Below are 19,970 nucleotides of genomic sequence, written 5' to 3'. Positions count from 1 at the left end.
ATTTTGAAGTTTGGTATTAATAAGATTCATTAATATTCTATAATATTTTTGTTTACTCATTATTTTAGTTATGATTTCATTGATATCTCAAATTTTGATATTGTATTTTAATTTATTGAGCAAATAAGCATATTTCGTATGGACGTATTTGTATTATATATGGAGCATAGTACAAAAATCATGAAATTTAACATACATAGAAAAATTATTTAATAAAATACAATAAAAATAAAGTATTATAATGGGAAAACTCTAAATCTGGCCAATATTTGCGAGTCTAGCGTGTAAATCCATCAATTGGTCAAGTTCGTCCTGTTCTGTTCCTGTAGACAAAGCAATTCCGTCAATTTCCTTTTGCGGCCAAACGATAAGTAACGGTTTCTTTCTCTCTTGAAGTTGGGTGAAAATTTCTTTGTATTTCTCGGTATCTGTGATTTCATTTCCTTCAATCGCCAAAATTTCGACAGCTTCGTTCTTCATGAAGCAGTTGATCACATCTGTTGGGAATGATTCACCAGCGTGGTTCTTTCTGATGTCTAAATTAGTAATTGAAGAATTTTCTTGAATTGCTCCGAAAATTATCGGCATATTCTTGCCAATGAACTTTCTTCTTGATCCTGATATATTGAGCTTCTTGAGTGTCTCTGTTTTCTTGATAAATTTGCAAATTTTATTAATTTCGGGATCATCTTCGCCGAAAACTCTTGCAATTGACAAAACTGAGAGGTTTGGACAATGCTTGATAATATCCGTAACTCCAGTTGATATGTTGTCGTTCCAATATAGTTCAGAAATTTTAGAATCGACATTTACAGCTTGTTTTACGAAATTATCAAAGGATCCGTCACTTAGTGTTGCGGAGCTCAAATCTAAAGTGATTCCTTCTTGTATTGAAAAGAAATTCCAAATTTGAACCAAATCTTTTTCGGACCAGTTGATATTTGATATGTTTAAGTACTTTGTGTTGGTTTTTATCAACTTGTTCTTCTTGAATCTGATCGGAACTGTGCATTTATTGTAAGATGCGTTGATTCTTTCAATTGAGCCCTTTACGACCTGGAAAAGACGGATGATTTCGTTTATTTCAATTCCGCAGTTAACAATTGAGAGGAATTTGAGGTTTTTCATCCTCAAAAATATTCTTTGAAGATTTAAACCGGGAGTATTATCCAAAACAAGGGTTTGGAGGTATCCAAAGTTCTCTATTTTAAGAGAGTCTTCTGTAAAGTTCAAGGAAAGTGAATGATCGAATGCCAAATTCAAAGTTAAAAAATCTAATTTGTAATTCCTTATAAAATTATCGAGAGCGTGTAAATCTTTCGATGTAAAAGTAATGCCGGTAAAATGAAGACCTTTAATCTTGCTTTCTTGGTTTCTATCGATAGTTTGAAGTAATTCTGGCAAATTAGTAATAGTTCCGTTCGAAAATGAGATCTCCTGAATTGTCTTATTCTTCTTCATGATGTTTTGCATCAATGTTGCGCCAAGAGGACAAACGTCCAACGGAATAATGATTTTTTTAATGGAAGGCTCCCAATTTATGATCTTCATGACATTTGGAATGTATTGGATAAGCCAGTAGAAGTGATCGAACTTGAATTCTGTTGGTTTTGATGCGAAAAATTTGGCCAATGATGAAATTTGTCTGTTTGGTAATTGAATACCTTTTTGGAACAATTCATATTTTAGATGGATTGGTATGGACTTAGTGTATTCAGGTATTTCGTACTCTTTGGGATAATAAAGCCTTGGAGTTGGCGCATCTTGATTTCCCCACACAGATTTGTTGAACTTCATTATTAAATCAGCTATTTCTTTTGTATTCTTTGAAACAACCCGAAAAGAATTTGATTTCGCTTTAAATGACAAATATTGATTATCTCCTGAATTATATCTAATTTCTTGAACTTCTGTCCATAACGATGAAAATTCTAATCGAAGCTTCTTGGAAAAAAACTTTTTGTTAAAGAGTGCAACGTTAAAATCTGAAATAAACAAAAACATTGAGGAAGATGTCTTTGCTTTCCCAAGAATAATATTTACTTTTTCAAATGCAAGAGAATGGTATGACTTCATATATTCAAGTTCTTCATCTATTTCATAATCTTGGAGAACTTGTTGCATTTTTGTCACTTTTTTCAAATTTCGAAGAATATTTCTATTGTATATGTATCCATAATAAGAATTTTCATATAAAATTGCGTTTGAATTAATAAAAGTGACGTTTTTGATTGTTTGAAAAAGCTTGCTTATGCCATAACATGTTATATCAAATCCTCAACCTCAGGCACTAGAATTCATCAGTTACATATCATTGTTTCACAAAATTATCATAATTGAATTTATTCAACACAAAACATTTTTAAGTGCGCATGTTCTTGAATCAAACATGAACTGATTTCCTTGATCTCGTTAAAATTTTGAATTAACTCAGCTAAAATTTCATTATTTTTAAATCAAAATTTCATTAACTTGAATTACTCCATAAAATTGGATTTGTACTATACAGTAAAGCTATATTGTGAATAAGTTAATTATTATAAATCACTGATATTTCAGATTTTACGATGAAACTTTGATTCGACTACATTAGATAGAGATATACTGACGTTTTGCATATGAGTAAGTGTAATATACGAACTGTCAAAGGTATTTCATACATTCTTCATTAAAAGAAAAAGACATTCAAACAAAATAATACTGAAAATACAAAATATGAGATTGAAAAAGTTTTTAAAAGATGATACTAGAGTCGTAAAATAAAATAAGGTGAATTACTTTTAAAAAATAAGCAATTTGACCTTTTGAATTCATAAATTTCATGAGAATCTTTGAATCTTTTTTTGTTTTGTCATTAAAATAGGATGTTTGTATAAAATAATGATGTTTCATGTTCCAAAATTTTTTCAAAATTAAGAATTTGAATATAAAATCTGGGATTGTTCAAGATATTTTTAATTTTTTAAATTTTTTTTGGAAATTCCTATTTCTCTCAATCAAGGTAATCAAGTGAGTATACATAGTACTTCCTTCAAAAATGTCATTTATAAACTCAATCACTATAATTATGGATTTAATTGAAATATAGGAAAATATTTCAAGGTAAACTAAGTATTTTATTAACAATTTTAAATAAGAATTTATTTGTCTAAAGGAATTGTTAGCAATACCGAGTTATTACATGGATTTTCTTGTATGCTTGTGATGGGAATTTTATTATTCCTATGTTAAATGGATGAGGGCTTATTATATATATGCACTCTGTGTAATGAGATCAATTCATTAGTTTTTTTCTCCTGTCTGGTTGTATATACGAGATCATTTACTAATAAATGCACTCGAACGCTGTTGCCAATTTTTTATGGTAGCATGCATTAATGCTTGATGTAATGAGTGATAATTTGAGAGAATCACTCAAAAGTTTCAAATTTTAGATATCAATTGATCTTTTCACGTAAGAAGAGTAACGATAATGAAATCGGTTCGAAAAATAACATTGTTCAACAGTTATTGATGAGTTGATACGGCCTTATTTTTGAGGAAGAAAAGTAATATAAAATATATCTAGGATAATGTGCGAATAACACATTAAATCTTAAAATTACTTGTCTTCTACTATGTAATGGTCTATATTACGTATATTTGGCCTCACATTATGATACACATTATCCTCAGAAAATGAGATTGTGTATAAAAAACACGAATTTTATACAAACAATTATCATAATTATATTCTATACACAAAATAATATTATTTCAAATATGTTAGATTGAACCATTTGTCCCGGACACGGCTGATATTCTTCAAACAATTATAACTTCACTTCCTAAAACCGCCATTTTACACAGCTTTTGAGAGTCTATCGTTCTGAAAACCCACATATTTTCTAGCAAGTTGCCCGAAAAAATTCAGAGTTGTGATACAGAAATAATTTCACTTCACATTCTCTTCTAATGGCTGAAGAAGACGTTCAGACACTCGTTATCGATAACGGCTCTGGTATGTGCAAGGCTGGCTTCTCTGGTGATGAAGCCCCACGCTCTGTTTTCCCATCCGTTGTCGGCCGTCCAAAGTACAAACAACAATTAGTTGGTGGCAATGCCAAGGACGTTTTCGTTGGTGATGAAGCCTGCTCCAAGGCTGGTGTCCTCATCCTCAAGTACCCAATTGAACACGGTATCGTCAACAACTGGGATGATATGGAAAAGATCTGGCACCACACATTCTACAACGAACTTCGTGTTGACCCAACAGAGCACCCAGTTCTTCTTACAGAAGCCCCACTCAACCCAAAGGCTAACCGTGAGAAAATGATCTCCCTCATGTTCGACACATTCAACGTCCCATCATTCTATGTCGGCATCCAAGCCGTTCTTTCCCTCTACTCCTCTGGCCGTACAACAGGTATCGTTTTCGATGCTGGTGATGGTGTTTCCCACACAGTTCCAATTTACGAAGGCTACTCCCTTCCACACGCCATCATGAGACTTAACCTCGCTGGCCGTGATCTCACAGCCTGGATGGTCAAGCTTCTCACAGAGCGTGGCAATGCTTTCAACACAACAGCCGAAAAGGAAATCGTTCGTGACATCAAGGAGAAGCTTTGCTATGTCGCCCTCGACTTCGATGCTGAAATGGAGAAGGCCGCTACAGACTCCTCCATCAACGTCAACTACACACTTCCAGATGGCAACGTCATCACAATCGGCAATGAGCGCTTCCGCTGCCCAGAAATGCTCTTCAAGCCATACTTCGATGGTATGGAATACGATGGTATCGACAAGACACTCTTCGACTCCATCATGAAGTGCGATATCGATGTTCGTAAGGATCTCTACGCTAACATCGTTCTTTCTGGTGGCACAACAATGTTCCAGGGCATCGCCGAACGTCTTGACAAGGAAATCACAGCTCTTGCTCCACCAACAATGAAGGTCAAGATCGTCGCCCCAGAAGAGCGTAAGTACGCCGTTTGGGTCGGTGGCTCCATCCTTGCTTCCCTCGCTACATTCCCACAGATGGTTATCACCAAGGAGGAATACGACGAGGCTGGCCCATCCATCGTTCACCGTAAGTGCTTCTAAACAATTTCGGTATAATATATTTAAATCAAATCAATTTTTTTTATTTTTCTATCCTAATTTATAACTAATTCATAATACTTTATGGCAATAAAGTTAATATCAACTATCACTTTAGATTGCTATTGTTTCATGATAGTTATTCTTAAAATCTTCTAGTGTTACTCTGAATTTGATTCAATATCATTGCGTTTTAGTGTTTTTGGAAGTCATTTTAGTATCGAACAGTTCCTGATACTGAAGTTTGATGAATTGTAGAAGTTACTCTTGATACATTCAATTGAACTCTTTGTTTTCTCCAAAATCTGTGTAACCAAAATAACGTATTTCTCCAAAATATGAGTATCGAAATCGATGGTATTCTGAAGAATCTTGGCACGATTCCAGGAATCATCGGCTGGATTGTCCTTAAAATGAATGGACTTCCATATAAAACATCATTTAGAGAAGCTGAATCAGTTCATTATGCTGGCTTAGTTAGCGAGTTTGTGAAAAAAGCAAAATCATCTCTCGAAAACAGTTTGCTCCCAGGAACAATCAGTCAAATTCGTATCAGATCACATAAAAACGAAATAATTATTGTTCCTGATGCTGACTTTATTCTTGTAGCTGTTCAGGAGGCTGGTGTTACTGCCTAATTAGAGTTATTATATATTATATTATTTATGCTTAAATATTCATTATTATTTGTTGCTAATTTTTTTTCTTTACAACATTTCTATTAACTCTTTATGTTACCAAAAGAAATAAATATTCATTCCCAAGTTATTATACACTTATTTTTTTTAATAATTTTGAAATATCAAATTAAAAATAACTGAAATATGTAAAAATTATTAACTTTTATGCTTTATTATAATATGTTTAAACAGATATATAGCGCATCTAAGCTGCTGACAAAAAATGAAGAATATTATCAAGAATATAAGCCTTAGAGTTCGTATTCTTCTCCAAATTCGATATTAGATTCGTAAAATCTTAATAATGATCTGATGTATTTCTTTTTCATCTTTTCATTTGTTAATAACATAATTTGGTCATGTTTTTGAACAGCAAATGTAAGATTTCCCTTATCATCTTTTCTGACTGCTAATATCTTGATTTTATAGCTATCAGTGTCTTCAGATTTTTGTTCTTTTTTATGTTCTTGAGGTTTTGGTTGTGTAGCAGGTTTTCTAGCAGGGGATACTTCGATAACATCCTCATCTTCATAATTCAGAAGCTCTTGGTCAAGTGGGTCAGCGTAAACTGGTTTAATTGTAGTTTTTGGTTTTGTTTGAACTGGAGTTTGAACTTCTGGTTTAGTTTCAGCTGGTATAGTTACTTCTTGTACTTCTGGTGTTTCTTTTTTCACTTCTTTTACAGGTGTTTTTGGTTTTTCTTTCTTTTCTTTTTTAGCTTTTGGAGTTTTTTTGTGTTCATGTTTTTCTGGCTTTGAAAGCAAGTCAAGTAAGTTCTTTGAATTGCAGTACTCGAAAAGGAGTTCTTGGGCACCTTCAAGATTCGATAAAGGCTCCCATGTTGATTGATCATCTGGATATCCTTTCCATTTGATGTAAAATTCAGCCTTATTCTTTCTAATTCGATGATCTTTAATGGCCTCTACTGAATACTCTCCTTCTGGAGTATCAGATGAACTATCACTGAGCATCTCCTGGTTTTTATGATCCATTCAAAAGTGACAATTTCATTTTTAAACTGATGAATTTAGATTTCACTCAGGAAATAGTCATTGAATTCATAAATCAATAATGAATATAGTATAAGTATGAACACAACATTCCACTCTGTTCCTTGATCATAAATATATAAGTGATTCAAGAGTTTAAAATATATTTAACTTGTTATAGAGCATCTTGATGATTAATTATTCTAATACTATTCCTTTGAGAAATTTTCATGATAATCCTTTTTGCTTTTTCCATTTATATCTTTGAGATTGATCAATATTAAAACAAACACATCATTTCAAATACAATAGTTCATGAATCATGCTCATATACTCTATTTATTGAATAGTTATAAATAAATTTCCTCCAAAATTTGAACTATATTAAGTATTTCATATAATTTGATCTAAATTTGCGATTTGTTTATAGACTTTCTGATGGAGACACACATTTAAGTAACCTGATAAATTTACTTATATTTATGAAGAAATTTCTTAATTTAATAATATAATCTTAGAATTATATTCTTAGTGGCCATTATTCAAAAATTGAGACATTTTGGAGTTTGTAAGTTAAAAATATGATTCAGAGCTTATTCATTTCAAATTTTAAGAAAAGATATTGAATAAATTTGCTCAAAAAACAATGATATTAATATAGTAATATATAAACTGTTTTTTACAATAAATAAAATAAAGACAAAGTAAAGAATTAATTGTGTTTCTTGAACAGACGAGAGATGACTCTATTTGGAGCGTTAGTTATCTTCAGTTGCCTCTTGAACTGTCCATCAGGAATCTTAGACAAAAGAGATGACTTATCGAAGTCAACATCGAAAGAAAAGCCTAAAACTTCTCCATCTTTTGTGACACTTTTCACTTTTTCAATTACATCATAAGGGATGAACCAATATCCGCAGCTTCGGTCAGCTTCATCAGCTCCCATCTTATCGAATATATTTCCAAGGAGATAGAAAGGAACATGGTCGTAAACAACGTCTTCTACACTTTCTTTTTTGAGCAAAATCATCGGAGTTTTTGTCATTCCGCTTTCTTTGTCTTCGTAAACCATTGTGTCGTATGTTCTGCTGGGCATGTGGAGTATGGAGTATCTGGCACCTTCCTTGCAGTAATTCATGTCAATGCACTGAAGGACATCGGCACTTTCGAAGCTCTTTTCCGTGTCATATTCATCATCATTGTCCATGGCTGAACATTCAACGACATCTGGGCCTTTCTTCATGCAGGAACGAAGAGGACCGTACCAGAAGTGTGATGCACGTGCGTTTGGACACAATCCATGTGCAGATGACTTCTTTAAATCACCTGTAAAAACGGTTATTGGAAATCCAATGTCTCTGTCGGGTCCTTTCGCGATGAAACCACCCTGTGACATCTTCATTTGCTTTAGAGACATCCTACCGCGTGTTGGAACGAACCAATCGCTGTATCCGACAATTTCGAAATTAATTGGGGTTCCAACTGCAACTCCGACTGGTTCATTAGGTATAAAGTATTCTCCACTTAATGTGTGTGAAGGAAATTGTAGGATTCCGCACTTCTTTGTTGGGTTATAAGGACAATCAAAGGTTTTTGCAGCGCATTCAAGGGTTTCATTGGCTCGGGGGTCATCACAAGGGATGTAGTATTCAGCGAGTAACTGTGGCATTGTAAAAAGAATGGGTTTCATCGATGAATACAACAATTCTTTGATTCCATGTATTTCATCTGACCATTTAAGGTTTTTGATGGTAAATTTGATTGGGTTAGATGCGTAATTTAGTGTTGCATTGCACTGATATGGATCTTTCGATGTTGAATCCAAAAATGGACAAGTAGACTTAGGAAATAGAGATCCACCAAGTGTAGATGGGAATGCTTGAATTAGTTTGATAAGCTGGGATATTGAAATACCTTCTAAAGTAAATGGATTCAGTGATTTACAAACTGGATTTTGTTTATTTGTTGTGCAAAGTTTCTTTATTATAGCGGAAAATGCTTGTTCAGAAAATTCTATTGTTTTGTTTTCTTGTAATTCGTTATTAACAATCATTCTAGAACGATATTCTCCTTCGAGTAAAGAAATCATTGAAAAGACCGCGGACATTTGTCTTTCGTATTGATCTCTGATACCTGTATCATACATTTGCTTAACTGCATAATGGTGTGGTAAGTAATTTCCGAATTCATTTACGTTTACGTTGATTTTTTTGAAATATAATGACATAGACATAACTGCTGCACAAGCTGCAGCACTACACGAGATTAATGACACTGAAAGAATGAAAATGTGAAGAATTCTCTGTTTGCAAGCCATTTTTTCAGTGTCAGATTGACATATTTTTTGTCAGATGTCAGAAAATATTTTGATATCATTTGTCTAATCATACCTCAATATTAAGTTGCACTTAAGATTACAATCTCATGTCTATTATTTCTGCTCTCTGATTTTAGAAAACAAACCTAAATTATGTTTCATATCTACATAAGTTATATAACCTATCCATTAGAAACTATAATTTATCTAAGTTCCCACTATATATTCATAATGTCGTTAAATACACCTGCTAATAATTATCTGAAACTTCATTCGTTAAAACAAAACTATAATATTTGAAATACAATGATTCTCTCTGAGTGAATCTAGTACAAATTGACTAATCGAGGAATTGTGCACTCTTATTTGTGATGTTTCAGATAAATTGGGACTCGATAGGATTACTCAGTCAATAAAAAGGAGATTATAAGAATTGACTTCAGTAAATGTTCGATAAATACATTATTATAGGCCGTATCTAATATCTTTTGATGCATTCATGCTGTTGGAAATGTTGAAATATTTCCAATGGGTGTTTGAATATCCAGAAACATTTAATCATACCACTTTGATGTATCACATTCAATGACTTAAATGGCCCGAGAGATACTCGTAGGTTGAGTAGGGGTAATTTTAGCTAAAAGTGACACACCTGTAAAAAGTGACACACCCGTGAAGGGTGTGATTACCGATCCGTAATTTCGACAGTTTAGAATTTAAAATTTTTTATGGAACTGTTGCGAGTTTCATAAAGAATTTAAGGAATATAAGCAAAGATTTGAATCAAAATCTTAGACCTAAGCCACTCGATTCGCTCGCGGCTTCCGCGAATTACAGATCAGCAAAGATTTGAATCAAAATCTTCGAACTAAGCCGATCGCTTCGCTCGCGGCTTTCTTTATTATTTTAAATTTGCATATTTCCATCAAAAGTTCATAAGGTAAAAAATTTCGTTTATATTATTGCAAAATAAAATCTTCATTATCAAAATAATATTAAATAATATAATATAATTTATAAACAACTATTATTTAATAAAGTTTAATTGCCAAGGTTCATCTAATTTTTTGATTTTTAATGTTTTATGAATTTTATTTATCATGTATATATCTAATGAAGATTATATATGTAGAAGATAAGTACCTTAATATGTACGTAAATTTTAATGAAATTTATACAACATTATAAAAATTTATGAATAAAAACTTGATATAAAATAACATTTTTATTTTTACTAAGAAAAAAAAAGGTTTTTGATAATAAATTTATTTTATTTCGAAAAAGTAGCAATAATCGTAAAAGGGTATTGATAGGCTTGCTAAAGTAACTAATTTTAGCTGTCAAATACTTTTGTATTTTGAAGTAAATTAGTATAAATTTGTTTTTACTTTTATTTCGAAAAAGTAGCAATAATCGTAAAAGGGTATTGATAGGCTTGCTAAAGTAACTAATTTTAGCTGTCAAATACTTTTGTATTTTGAAGTAAATTAGTATAAATTTGTTTTTACTTTTATTCCGAAAAAGTAGCAATAATCGTAAAAGGGTATTGATAGGCTTGCTAAAGTAACTAATTTTAGCTGTCAAATACTTTTGTATTTTGAAGTAAATTAGTATAAATTTGATATTATTTTAACTCCCTTTGAAAACCTCAATTTTCCATACAGAGGGAACGGGAATAGCATCCAATATTCCCTGAGAATGGTTGCGCATTCTCAGTTCCCTCTATATTTCGAACGAAGCTCTCATCGGTCTTTTTTTTAATACTAAACGTTTTTTTTCCCTGTCACTTTTAGCTAAAATTTGGGTTTGCCCTCGTAGGTTAACCTGTAGGCAAAAACTGACTAATCAAAAATAGTGGAAAGAAAACTTTATTAGAAAACAGGCTTGAATTGTTCTTATCCTTAATTTCCAAGTTGAGCACAATCGTTATTTGCAACAATTTTGAGACGAATAAGGTTATTTTTGTGAATGATTCAATGAAGTCACTTTTGAGGTGGTAACTAAGTGGGGATTTTTATGAGGGAAGAAAGGCGCTTACTCCTTCTTTCTTTCCTCAAAGAACTATGTCAATCAGGAATTGGCTCTCTAGTTATTGGAGATCCCAATTCTCTGTATATGAACATATTGAATAAATTTCCAACTTATTTCAAACGGCAACTTGCATTAAATATTATAAATTATAATCTAGAAATAGATAAATATAATGATTTTGATCAGATTATTAGCGATTTGCAATTAATAGCTGAAAATTGTTCTATTATTTCGCAAAACTATCAGTTATTTACAGATAATACAACTATTCACAAACAACTACAAATGTTTAGTATCGTGAGAGACTTTTTATTGAAAAAAATAGAGAAATTAAATAATAAATTGAATAATACATTGGAAAATCAAATTTCATTCGCAATTAATAAATTTAATCAGATATTTAGTCAGATGCCATCACAATTACGCCAGATTTCAAGCTTTTCTTCATCATTTTTTTCAATAAAATCAAAAAATGATTCAACAGACAACAAAAAACGAATTCCATTTGAAATACCACGATCCACTAAAAATAAAGTACAAAAGCAATATCAATGTCCGTTTTTACCCAATAAAAATTTGTCTCGGCAAACAAGTACTAATCAAATCACAAAAGTAGAACAGAAACATGATCAGATACCGATCAAACCTTTTACGGTCACAAGAGCGCAGTCCAGTTCTAATCTTATGAAAAGAGTTGCATCAAAAGGTATTTCTCGCCAAAATTCCATGAAATTAAATATCGAAAATGATACTAGTATTAATGATAATTCAAATAATGAAAATGAATCTTTGGATTCACCAATACCTGAAATTCCAGAATCCCAAGACGATAAAAACACAGAAACAAATATAGAATATAATCAGGGCCAATGGATGATTCAAAATGAACCTATGATTTCTGATTTTGAGGAAGATTTACCAGAAGATTTTCGTATTCCAGATCAACCTTTACAACCGAAATACAAAATAGTCAAGAGAGTTAAAAAGGCAAGCAGCCAGGCCCAGAATCAGTCTACTTGCAGAAAAAAGGTTTTTTATGGCAAATCTCTCAAGAAAGGTTATGGAAAAGTCAGTTCGAAAACGGCTGCTTACTTTACAGCAACATTCGAGAACGAGAATTCTCCAGAAAAATCAGATGATTCTGAATATGAATTTTTTTCTTGTTCGGAAGACGAAGAACCACCAAGACCACAACCAACTGTTCAGCTTCCTCCTCGCAAATTTTCTATTCCTTCGAAGCTCTGCATTTTACAAAATTTACCAAATCAGCCAATGGCAGAATCTCAGCCAGCTAAGCGTGGCACCAGAGTTATATTATTTGATAGAGATGAGTTCGCTTTGTCCGATGATGATAATTCCTCAGACAGCGACCACGATGATTATATCACGCATCCTAAAGGTCCAGGACGGCCAAGGAAGAACAAAGACAGCTATCCACCGCCACATCCAACATCAGCAACAGGAAAACCGAAAGGAAAACCAGGTAGAAAGCCAAAAGAAAAATCAACCGAACCAAAAGAGCCAAAAGAACCGAAATCAACGAAGAAACTTGGTCGTTCTGAGATCATTGTCAGCACAGAAGATGAGGAACTCTTCTGCTTGAATCTCACAAGAGCACAAGAGTTCATGGCCGAGAAACAAAGAATTAAACTCGCAAAGAAAATGAGAAGGATTTTGGTAAATCAGGGAGAAGAAGCGGACTTTTCTGGCCAGGAACCTGAAATTAACATGGAAATTATTTCCAACCACACAAAATATATGCTCATTAAGGTGTTGCGTACAGTATTTCTTGATAATGGGCAAGAATATTAATCTTTTAAAATGTTTGTTTATATTTTTTTAATTACAATGCAACGTTTTTTAGTTTTTTTCTATACTCAATCAATACCTTGTAATATTTCAATTAATAATTTGAGATGATTTTATTAATTCATGCTTTATATAAAATAAGTCCTTACAATCGAATCACATAGACATAATTTGAATATTATTACACGAAATTAAGTTCCTTTGAAGCAATTCATGTAATTTTTTTAAATTTCAGAAAAATTCATAATAAAAAACAGTATTTTTTATACTAACAATACAAAAAGTAGAATTAGAATAATCCAAAGTCCTCTGGAGTAATAATTGAGAGAGATCCATCGTCGCCTTCAAATGATGCAACAACCATGAGAGAATTTCCGGTAATCTTGGAAATAGGATCATGACCATATTGCTTGGAGGCTATTTCAGTCATATTTTGAGCATTCAACACTGAAATATTTCCATCATTCATACCAAGGATGCAGAAATCATTTCCAAAGCATGGGGAGTATGAAGCACATGAGAACAATGAAGTCTTATCAAGAGTAGTGAAATTAGGCTCTGAATCTTTATAAACAGTTATTCCTGAAGAATAACAAACAACTGGGATTTGGTTACAATAGAAAACAGAAATAGCTTCTAAACAATGCATCTCGAGAATGGACGGAAGCATTAAACCAGTCATTGCTCCTGATACAGTTTCCCAAATCGAAACTGAAGAATTTTGGTATCCGGCAAGTAAATCTAAGTTATTGAATGATATTGATGGCGCACATATTGCGCTTTCAGAATGATTCGATTCTGGTGAAAATTCTAAAACTCTGCAATCATTTAAGAAAATACCTCTGTCTTTAGTAGAAGCAGCAATAGTGGATCCTGATGCTGCAATTGAAATGATGTCACTGCTTAATTGTAAAATAAATTCAGGTTCATTATTTGTTCGAATGTCTTGCATATATACGCATCGTTCATCTGCATAGTAAACTTTGTTATTGGAATCTGTTGTAACGCATGTTAATGGTTTTTCGTGCTTTTTTGAAAAAATAATTTGATTTGTTTCGGAATTAAATACACCAAAATTACCCGAAGGACATACAAATGCGCATTCCGAAGATACCCCATCAAAAACTTTAATTCCTGAGCAGGGTTCTCCAATTTCCATTTTTTGTCACTTTTTAAATCAAAGAAATTCGATGGAAGTTCAATATGAATTAGATGTTGAGAAAGCTAAGACTGAAGATGAGTTCTATTACTACTTTGCTTATGGCTCCAACATGAATTTAGAACAAATGGCTTTCAGGTGTCCGCAATCAATAAAAGTAGGACATGGAGTCATGAAAGATTATCATGTTGTTGAAGCCTTATATGCTGATATCGATGCCTCAGAAGGAAACATTGTAAACGGTCTCGTTTGGAAAGTTAATTCAAATGATCTTGCCAGCCTTGATAAATATGAAGGATTCCCAAAGAGATATTTTAGGTTTATCACACCAATTACAGTGAGTGATAAAGAAATCCATTGCGTTGTGTATAAAATGACCGATGAGTGCAGAAAGGAAAGATCAGGAAAGGAATATCCAGAAGCTTATAGACTTCGCTGCCGCAAGGGCGCTGAAGATAATTCTATACCTTCTGCTTTTTAATTTGTGAGATTTGTTTAATAAACGCTTAAATAATCATCTAGCTTTCATCACTTCTAAATTTTTAAATCAAAATACGTATTTTGAGGAAATTTTGCTGCTTCAAAATGAATTACTATCCATATTAATATAATTTTTATTAAACTATTCGTGTGTGCGTAAATGCCTATCACCAAAATTTGTATATATTCCAATAGGATATTTCTTTAATGAAAAGCGTGTATTTTATTTCATATCTTTAAATCATGTGCATTTTTCAATATTGATGGAGTATTCTCATGCCATCTGATTTTAATTTCACTAAAAATACAATTTAAACTAGGAATTTTCGCTTGTTATTGAGATTAAAATGGAAATTAGATTCGTTTCAATCAAAATAAATGAGTTAACAATGATAAAAAACTATATTTATTCACAATGAAGATAGTTTATAATAGTGATATAATTTCTAAGGCTGAGATGCTAATTCAACTCCTAAATCAGCCGTTGCCTGGTTATCAACTTGATCATTCGCTGCTTGAACAATTTGCTCCGAGCGCATGATAATTTCCATGAAAGCCTTCTCAAGTGTTGAAGATGAGCATGTGAAGAATTTGATTCCAATATTAGTATCTTTGCCTTTCTGAAGAATCCGGAAAAGATTTGTGATTGAAATACTATCACTTGGAACTGAATATATCATTGATGCCTTCCTTTCAAGTGATAAAACAGCATTTGGAATATTTTGATTGATGTATCCTTTGACGGTTTCTCGACATAAATTAGTATCACCAACTAACATCAAATCAATCTTCCATTCGGTACCAAACTTGTGTGATAAATATTGTGGAGTACCAACGGTGAAGATGCAACCATTAACCATGATAGAGATGTTGTCGCATAATGTTTCTGCTTCGTCTAACAAATGTGTGCATAACATGAATGTTTTTTGACCTTTGTATGAGTTGATCAAGTCATGCATGTGATGACGAGCAATAGGATCCATAGAAGATGTTGGTTCATCAAGGAGAATTGTGTTGCAGTCAGACAAGAATGGAATCATTGATGAACACTTTCGACGGTTACCACCGGACATGTCTTGAACACGTTTGTCAACTTGATCTGAGTAATCCATAATATCAATAAGACGAGAGATCAATTCATGGGATTCGCGACCTGTCTTGTTGAACAAGTAACAGAAGAATTTCATATTCTGACGACCTGTTAATTGTTCTGTCAAATGGTCATCGAATTGAGGACAAATAACAACTTGTGATCGTTTAGATGTCATAATGTTTTGGCCATTGATTTCGATTGTACCGCTTGAGATAGGCGTCTCTTTCAAGATCATCTTCATAAGTGTTGTCTTACCTGCACCGTTAGAACCCAAGAAACCGAAGATAGATTTGTCCTTGATTCCCAATGATACTTGGTTAACTGCACCGATTGGTTGTCCTTTAGTGTCTTTATATATTTTAGAAACATTAGAAATCCTGATTGCAAATTCACTCGGATTATCTTTCACTTGCTGCTCCATTTGTTTCGCTTCATCTGTTATTTGCTGACTGTTTTTGAATGTTTCCAAATCAAAAGAATATGAATAAAATGCCGATTTTGAGCGTATCTGATTTATGACTTTGATTAAATACTCTGTAATCAAAATAATTATAGGATAAACAAACAAAGATCCAATCAAAAAATGTAAACTAACTTCTGACTTCTCGAAGAATTTTAAGCCTGGTGGACAGTCTAAATGGCTGCTAATTAGAAATGAAATTGTATAGAATACACTCATATAGTTTCCAAACGGACAAATCATTGAAATTATATAATAAAAATAAAATTGTCTGTTATTATGGCTCGTCATCCAAGTAAGCATTAGTGGGTAAAACAACGTAATAGTAACAGCAGCAAAAATAACTGATCCAGAGTGTCCTTTAACAAGAAATGACCAGAAATATGTGTAGAAAAGAGGGGAAACAGAACAGAACCAGTTCAAAAAGAAAATTCTAATATAATAAGCTCGAAATCCTGCAGCACCAGCCAAGAAATAAATAATAAAAACGAATGTTGAAAATATTGTCAAAATAGAGCAATCAACAATAAATGTTCCTAGCCAATATGTAAATTTTGAAAGCCCACACGATATCATGTAAGAACGAGCAGGAGTTTTGATATCTTGTATCGTGTGATACAATAATTTGGAAGAAATGATAATCAAAGCAATTGGCACTATGAAAGATAACTGAATGTTTAAATTCACGTCGGAATATTTGCTTGGAACATAACTATTTTCTTCTTTGATAGCTATTGAAGCATTAATATCAATTTTTTCTCCTATTTCATCATATATAAGTTCAAGTAATGCTCTATTAAGGAATTTAATCATTGAATTGGTATGAGAATAATAATAGTGGTCATTAGAATAAGTATAAGAAGAATAGTTCTCAAGATATCGAAGTCGGAATTTCCCTGTTGGTTTTCCATTTTCTGTTGTTATTGATGAATTATCGTAAACTTGAAATGCCAATTGGATGTTTGATAATATTCGCGGGTTCTTGGCAATATCATATTGATAATCATTAAAATCTTCAAATGTTTCAAAATCAATATAATTTAATTCTGTGTTGAGTTTCTTCTTGATTAAATCTGAAAACTTTTCTGATAATTTGGATTGCAGTTCTTCACACTTTGTACAGTTTTTATTAGAAATTCTTCCAAAAGTTAGATTTTGAGGTTTAAACTTAGGAAATTCTAGTGTTTTAACATTAATAGGGTCAACATTTCTGTTTGGACGTGGCGTTAATATGATTGCAAAAGAAGCGACAAAGAGCGAAATAATGAAGTTAATTAAAAAAGAATACTTGGCGTTCCAGTACGTTAGGAACCTCCGATATATGACTCCAGCGATCTGATTCTTGAATTTTATTCATCCTCTTTATTCGGAAATGAAATGATGGTTGATAAAATAATCTGCCTATTCAAAACCATTGATCAGAATTGATTTGAATGATTAAACGAAGGTAAATATATTTAAAATTGGCGAATTTTATTCTCATAAAATTTATATTGAAATTTTTTTTGTATAAAATTGGATCAAAAATCATAAAAAATGAAAGAACCCCTTCTCTTTGATGCTCAACATGTTGACAAGACAAGTCCAAAAGAATCATCGCAATGGCGCATTTATAAAGCTTACTTAAAAATCTTGTTTAACGTTCGTTTTCGCAAATTTGGATTTTATATTTCAATTGCAGCTAGTGCATTATTGATTTACCTATCACTAAACTTCCAAATAACACAAGGATACAAACTTCCAAAAGATTCTAATGGTCATTATCATGAATTTAGAGAATGGGGATCCAGTCAAGACATATATCCAATCGAATATTATCTATATGATAAAAATTTTGATTATGCTTTTTATCCAAGAACGCATTTAACCGAATTACTTGCAAATTATACGAATCAATCTAAAATATTTGATGATGAATCTGCATTTGAAGAATTTTCCAAGAAGCCTAGCACATTTTCTCTCAGAGTGGAAGAAAAATCGAAAAATTCATATAATATTACTTCAAAAATATATTATTCAAAGGAATCATCATATTTTTGGAGATATGAAATACAAGATTTTCCAGATTCATTAATAAAGGAGTTTATAAAAGAATCATCTAACGTTACATATGAATACTATCCACTATCAATGACTGCAGTCCAAAAGACAGATTATCTTATTGTTTTCATTGAACGGTTTGTTTCATTAGCAATCACTATTTCTTTGATTGTTCCTTTGTTTGAAATTTCAGAGGCCAGAGAGACGAAACAGCTTTTATTATTAAAGATATCAGGTGCTTACGAGACAACGATTTTCTTTGCAAATCTAACAATTGATTTATTAGTTATTACTTTCGATTCAATTTCGATATCAATTGTTTTATATAAAAAATCATATAAAGGATCTAATATCATTCCTATCTTTATCATGGTTTTCTTCTTAGTATTATATTATTATTCTTTCTTTTTGTGTTCAGTTCCTTTGTCAATTATTTCGAAATACAAAATTTATTTCTCAGGGTTATTCATGATTTTAAGTCTCTCGCCGCTCTTCAATATTACAATGAATAGCAATAATAATTCAATATTAGAGTACGCATCAATTCTTTCACTTCTTCCTCAATGGATGTCAACAATGTTCATTGATAACATAATGGTTTCGAGCGTTTTCAATATTCCTTTCACACTTAAGAACTTGTTAGTTATAATTCGATGGAAAGACTCATTGTACATATTAGGTATCGCGATTGGCTTTATTTGTGCTTATTTGTTTATATATTTCTTATTGAACATTCTTATGCCAAGGAATTGTGGTTCTCCTCCAATTGGTTTTCGTAACATATTTAATTTATCTGCATGGAAAGAATTATTCACATTCAAGAAGGAGCGATTAGTCCATAATGAAAATCTCAGATTTATCGAAATTCGTGGTATAGATAAGACATATAGAAGTTCACCACCTGTCCATGCACTCAATAATGTATCATTTAGTCTTGACAAAGACGAGACCATTCTTTTGATAGGACCAAATGGATCAGGCAAGAGTACATTGTTGAATGCGATTACAGGAAGTATCAGCAGTGATCGTGGTTCTCTTCAAATATATGGCCATCAATGTTCAACCGGTTTTAGTGCATTGCAACAACACTTAGGAATATGTTATCAAGAAAACATCTTGTTCGAGGGCTTGAGTGTTTATCGTCATCTTGAATTTTTCGGAACTATCCGTGGCATTGACTCTTTTCATCTTCAAGAAGAAATTGAACATATTGTTAGTCATTTTGGTTTAGAAGGTCTTGAAAACATGTCCGCGTCTACACTTAGTGGTGGTCAAAAGCGTAAACTCTGTGTTGCTATCGCATTCATTGGTCATCCATCTCTTGTTATATTAGACGAACCTACATCAGGTATGGATGCAAGCATCCGCCAAGAAATATGGAAATCGATTTCTAGTTACAACGTCACATCTATTGTTAGCACACACTCTATCGAAGAAGCAGGTATTCTTTCTAACCGAATGTTTGTTATGCGTAATGGTTCATTGATTTTCGATGGTACTCCTAACGACTTGCGAAGTCAATTCCACTGCGGCTACCGTCTCACACCAATCTTTTCTCAAGAAAGTGATAAACAATACAAAACAGATCTTGTTTCATATATTCAATCGAAGATCGATGGTGTTTATCTTAGTCCAATTCATGAAGATGACATCATGTTGCCCGTCTGCGATGAAATCACAGAACTTTTAGTTGAACTAGAATCCAACAAAGAACGCTTCCATATCAACTCATTCAACATCATTGTTGAACAACTTGAAAATGTTCTTTATCGTATGTATGCAGATGATGAAAACTTATAAACTATACATTAGATTTTTCCATCAACATAT

At 32.4% G+C, this 19,970-nt stretch overlaps 10 protein-coding genes across 10 annotated transcripts, besides 3 other annotated features; 5 read left to right on the top strand and 5 right to left on the bottom strand.

Annotated features, from left to right (window-relative positions):
* Positions 1-85: 85 nt before the first annotated feature.
* TVAGG3_0259360 lies at positions 86-2,124 on the bottom strand (the record flags this gene model as incomplete). Its single annotated transcript, XM_001328020.1, has 1 exon — positions 253-2,124. One exon carries the CDS (start codon positions 2,122-2,124, stop codon positions 253-255), a length of 1,872 nt encoding a protein of 623 aa, XP_001328055.1.
* Positions 2,125-3,930: 1,806 nt separating this feature from the next.
* Positions 3,931-5,115, top strand: TVAGG3_0259350 (actin; the record flags this gene model as incomplete). Its single annotated transcript, XM_001328021.2, has 1 exon — positions 3,955-5,085. The coding sequence occupies one exon, from the start codon at positions 3,955-3,957 to the stop codon at positions 5,083-5,085; it is 1,131 nt and encodes a 376-aa protein (XP_001328056.1).
* A 292-nt stretch (positions 5,116-5,407) lies between these two features.
* Positions 5,408-5,840, top strand: TVAGG3_0259340 (dynein intermediate chain binding; the record flags this gene model as incomplete). The annotated part of the gene is made up of 1 exon (XM_001328022.1): positions 5,421-5,720. The coding sequence occupies one exon, from the start codon at positions 5,421-5,423 to the stop codon at positions 5,718-5,720; it is 300 nt and encodes a 99-aa protein (XP_001328057.1).
* A 67-nt stretch (positions 5,841-5,907) lies between these two features.
* On the bottom strand, positions 5,908-6,754 carry TVAGG3_0259330 (methylated histone binding; the record flags this gene model as incomplete). The annotated part of the gene is made up of 1 exon (XM_001328023.1): positions 6,014-6,754. One exon carries the CDS (start codon positions 6,752-6,754, stop codon positions 6,014-6,016), a length of 741 nt encoding a protein of 246 aa, XP_001328058.1.
* Positions 6,755-7,294: 540 nt separating this feature from the next.
* On the bottom strand, positions 7,295-9,260 carry TVAGG3_0259320 (papain family cysteine protease domain containing protein family; the record flags this gene model as incomplete). Its single annotated transcript, XM_001328024.2, has 1 exon — positions 7,464-9,068. One exon carries the CDS (start codon positions 9,066-9,068, stop codon positions 7,464-7,466), a length of 1,605 nt encoding a protein of 534 aa, XP_001328059.1.
* Positions 9,261-9,687: 427 nt separating this feature from the next.
* Positions 9,688-9,717: a terminal%2Cinverted (terminal inverted repeat of MuDR-3_TvMULE3 transposon ID:TVAGG3_0259310).
* Positions 9,688-10,879: a mobile genetic element.
* Positions 10,850-10,879: a terminal%2Cinverted (terminal inverted repeat of MuDR-3_TvMULE3 transposon ID:TVAGG3_0259310).
* A 194-nt stretch (positions 10,880-11,073) lies between these two features.
* On the top strand, positions 11,074-13,050 carry TVAGG3_0259300 (uncharacterized protein; the record flags this gene model as incomplete). The annotated part of the gene is made up of 1 exon (XM_001328025.1): positions 11,784-12,911. The coding sequence occupies one exon, from the start codon at positions 11,784-11,786 to the stop codon at positions 12,909-12,911; it is 1,128 nt and encodes a 375-aa protein (XP_001328060.1).
* Positions 13,051-13,180: 130 nt separating this feature from the next.
* Positions 13,181-14,084, bottom strand: TVAGG3_0259290 (WD40 repeat-like family; the record flags this gene model as incomplete). Its single annotated transcript, XM_001328026.1, has 1 exon — positions 13,198-14,067. The coding sequence occupies one exon, from the start codon at positions 14,065-14,067 to the stop codon at positions 13,198-13,200; it is 870 nt and encodes a 289-aa protein (XP_001328061.1).
* A 14-nt stretch (positions 14,085-14,098) lies between these two features.
* On the top strand, positions 14,099-14,584 carry TVAGG3_0259280 (AIG2-like family; the record flags this gene model as incomplete). The annotated part of the gene is made up of 1 exon (XM_001328027.2): positions 14,099-14,548. One exon carries the CDS (start codon positions 14,099-14,101, stop codon positions 14,546-14,548), a length of 450 nt encoding a protein of 149 aa, XP_001328062.1.
* A 402-nt stretch (positions 14,585-14,986) lies between these two features.
* TVAGG3_0259270 (ATPase activity, coupled to transmembrane movement of substances) lies at positions 14,987-17,487 on the bottom strand (the record flags this gene model as incomplete). The annotated part of the gene is made up of 1 exon (XM_001328028.1): positions 14,994-16,913. The coding sequence occupies one exon, from the start codon at positions 16,911-16,913 to the stop codon at positions 14,994-14,996; it is 1,920 nt and encodes a 639-aa protein (XP_001328063.1).
* Positions 17,488-17,636: 149 nt separating this feature from the next.
* TVAGG3_0259260 (ATPase activity, coupled to transmembrane movement of substances) lies at positions 17,637-19,940 on the top strand (the record flags this gene model as incomplete). The annotated part of the gene is made up of 1 exon (XM_001328029.1): positions 17,637-19,940. The coding sequence occupies one exon, from the start codon at positions 17,637-17,639 to the stop codon at positions 19,938-19,940; it is 2,304 nt and encodes a 767-aa protein (XP_001328064.1).
* Positions 19,941-19,970: the final 30 nt, after the last annotated feature.

The sequence above is a fragment of the Trichomonas vaginalis genome, chromosome V, assembly GCF_026262505.1.
Source record: "Trichomonas vaginalis G3 chromosome V, whole genome shotgun sequence".
Classification (NCBI taxonomy): Eukaryota; Parabasalia; order Trichomonadida; family Trichomonadidae; genus Trichomonas; species Trichomonas vaginalis.
The sequence above is the reverse complement of the archived record's forward strand: the minus strand, read 5'-3'. Positions and strand labels throughout refer to the sequence as shown.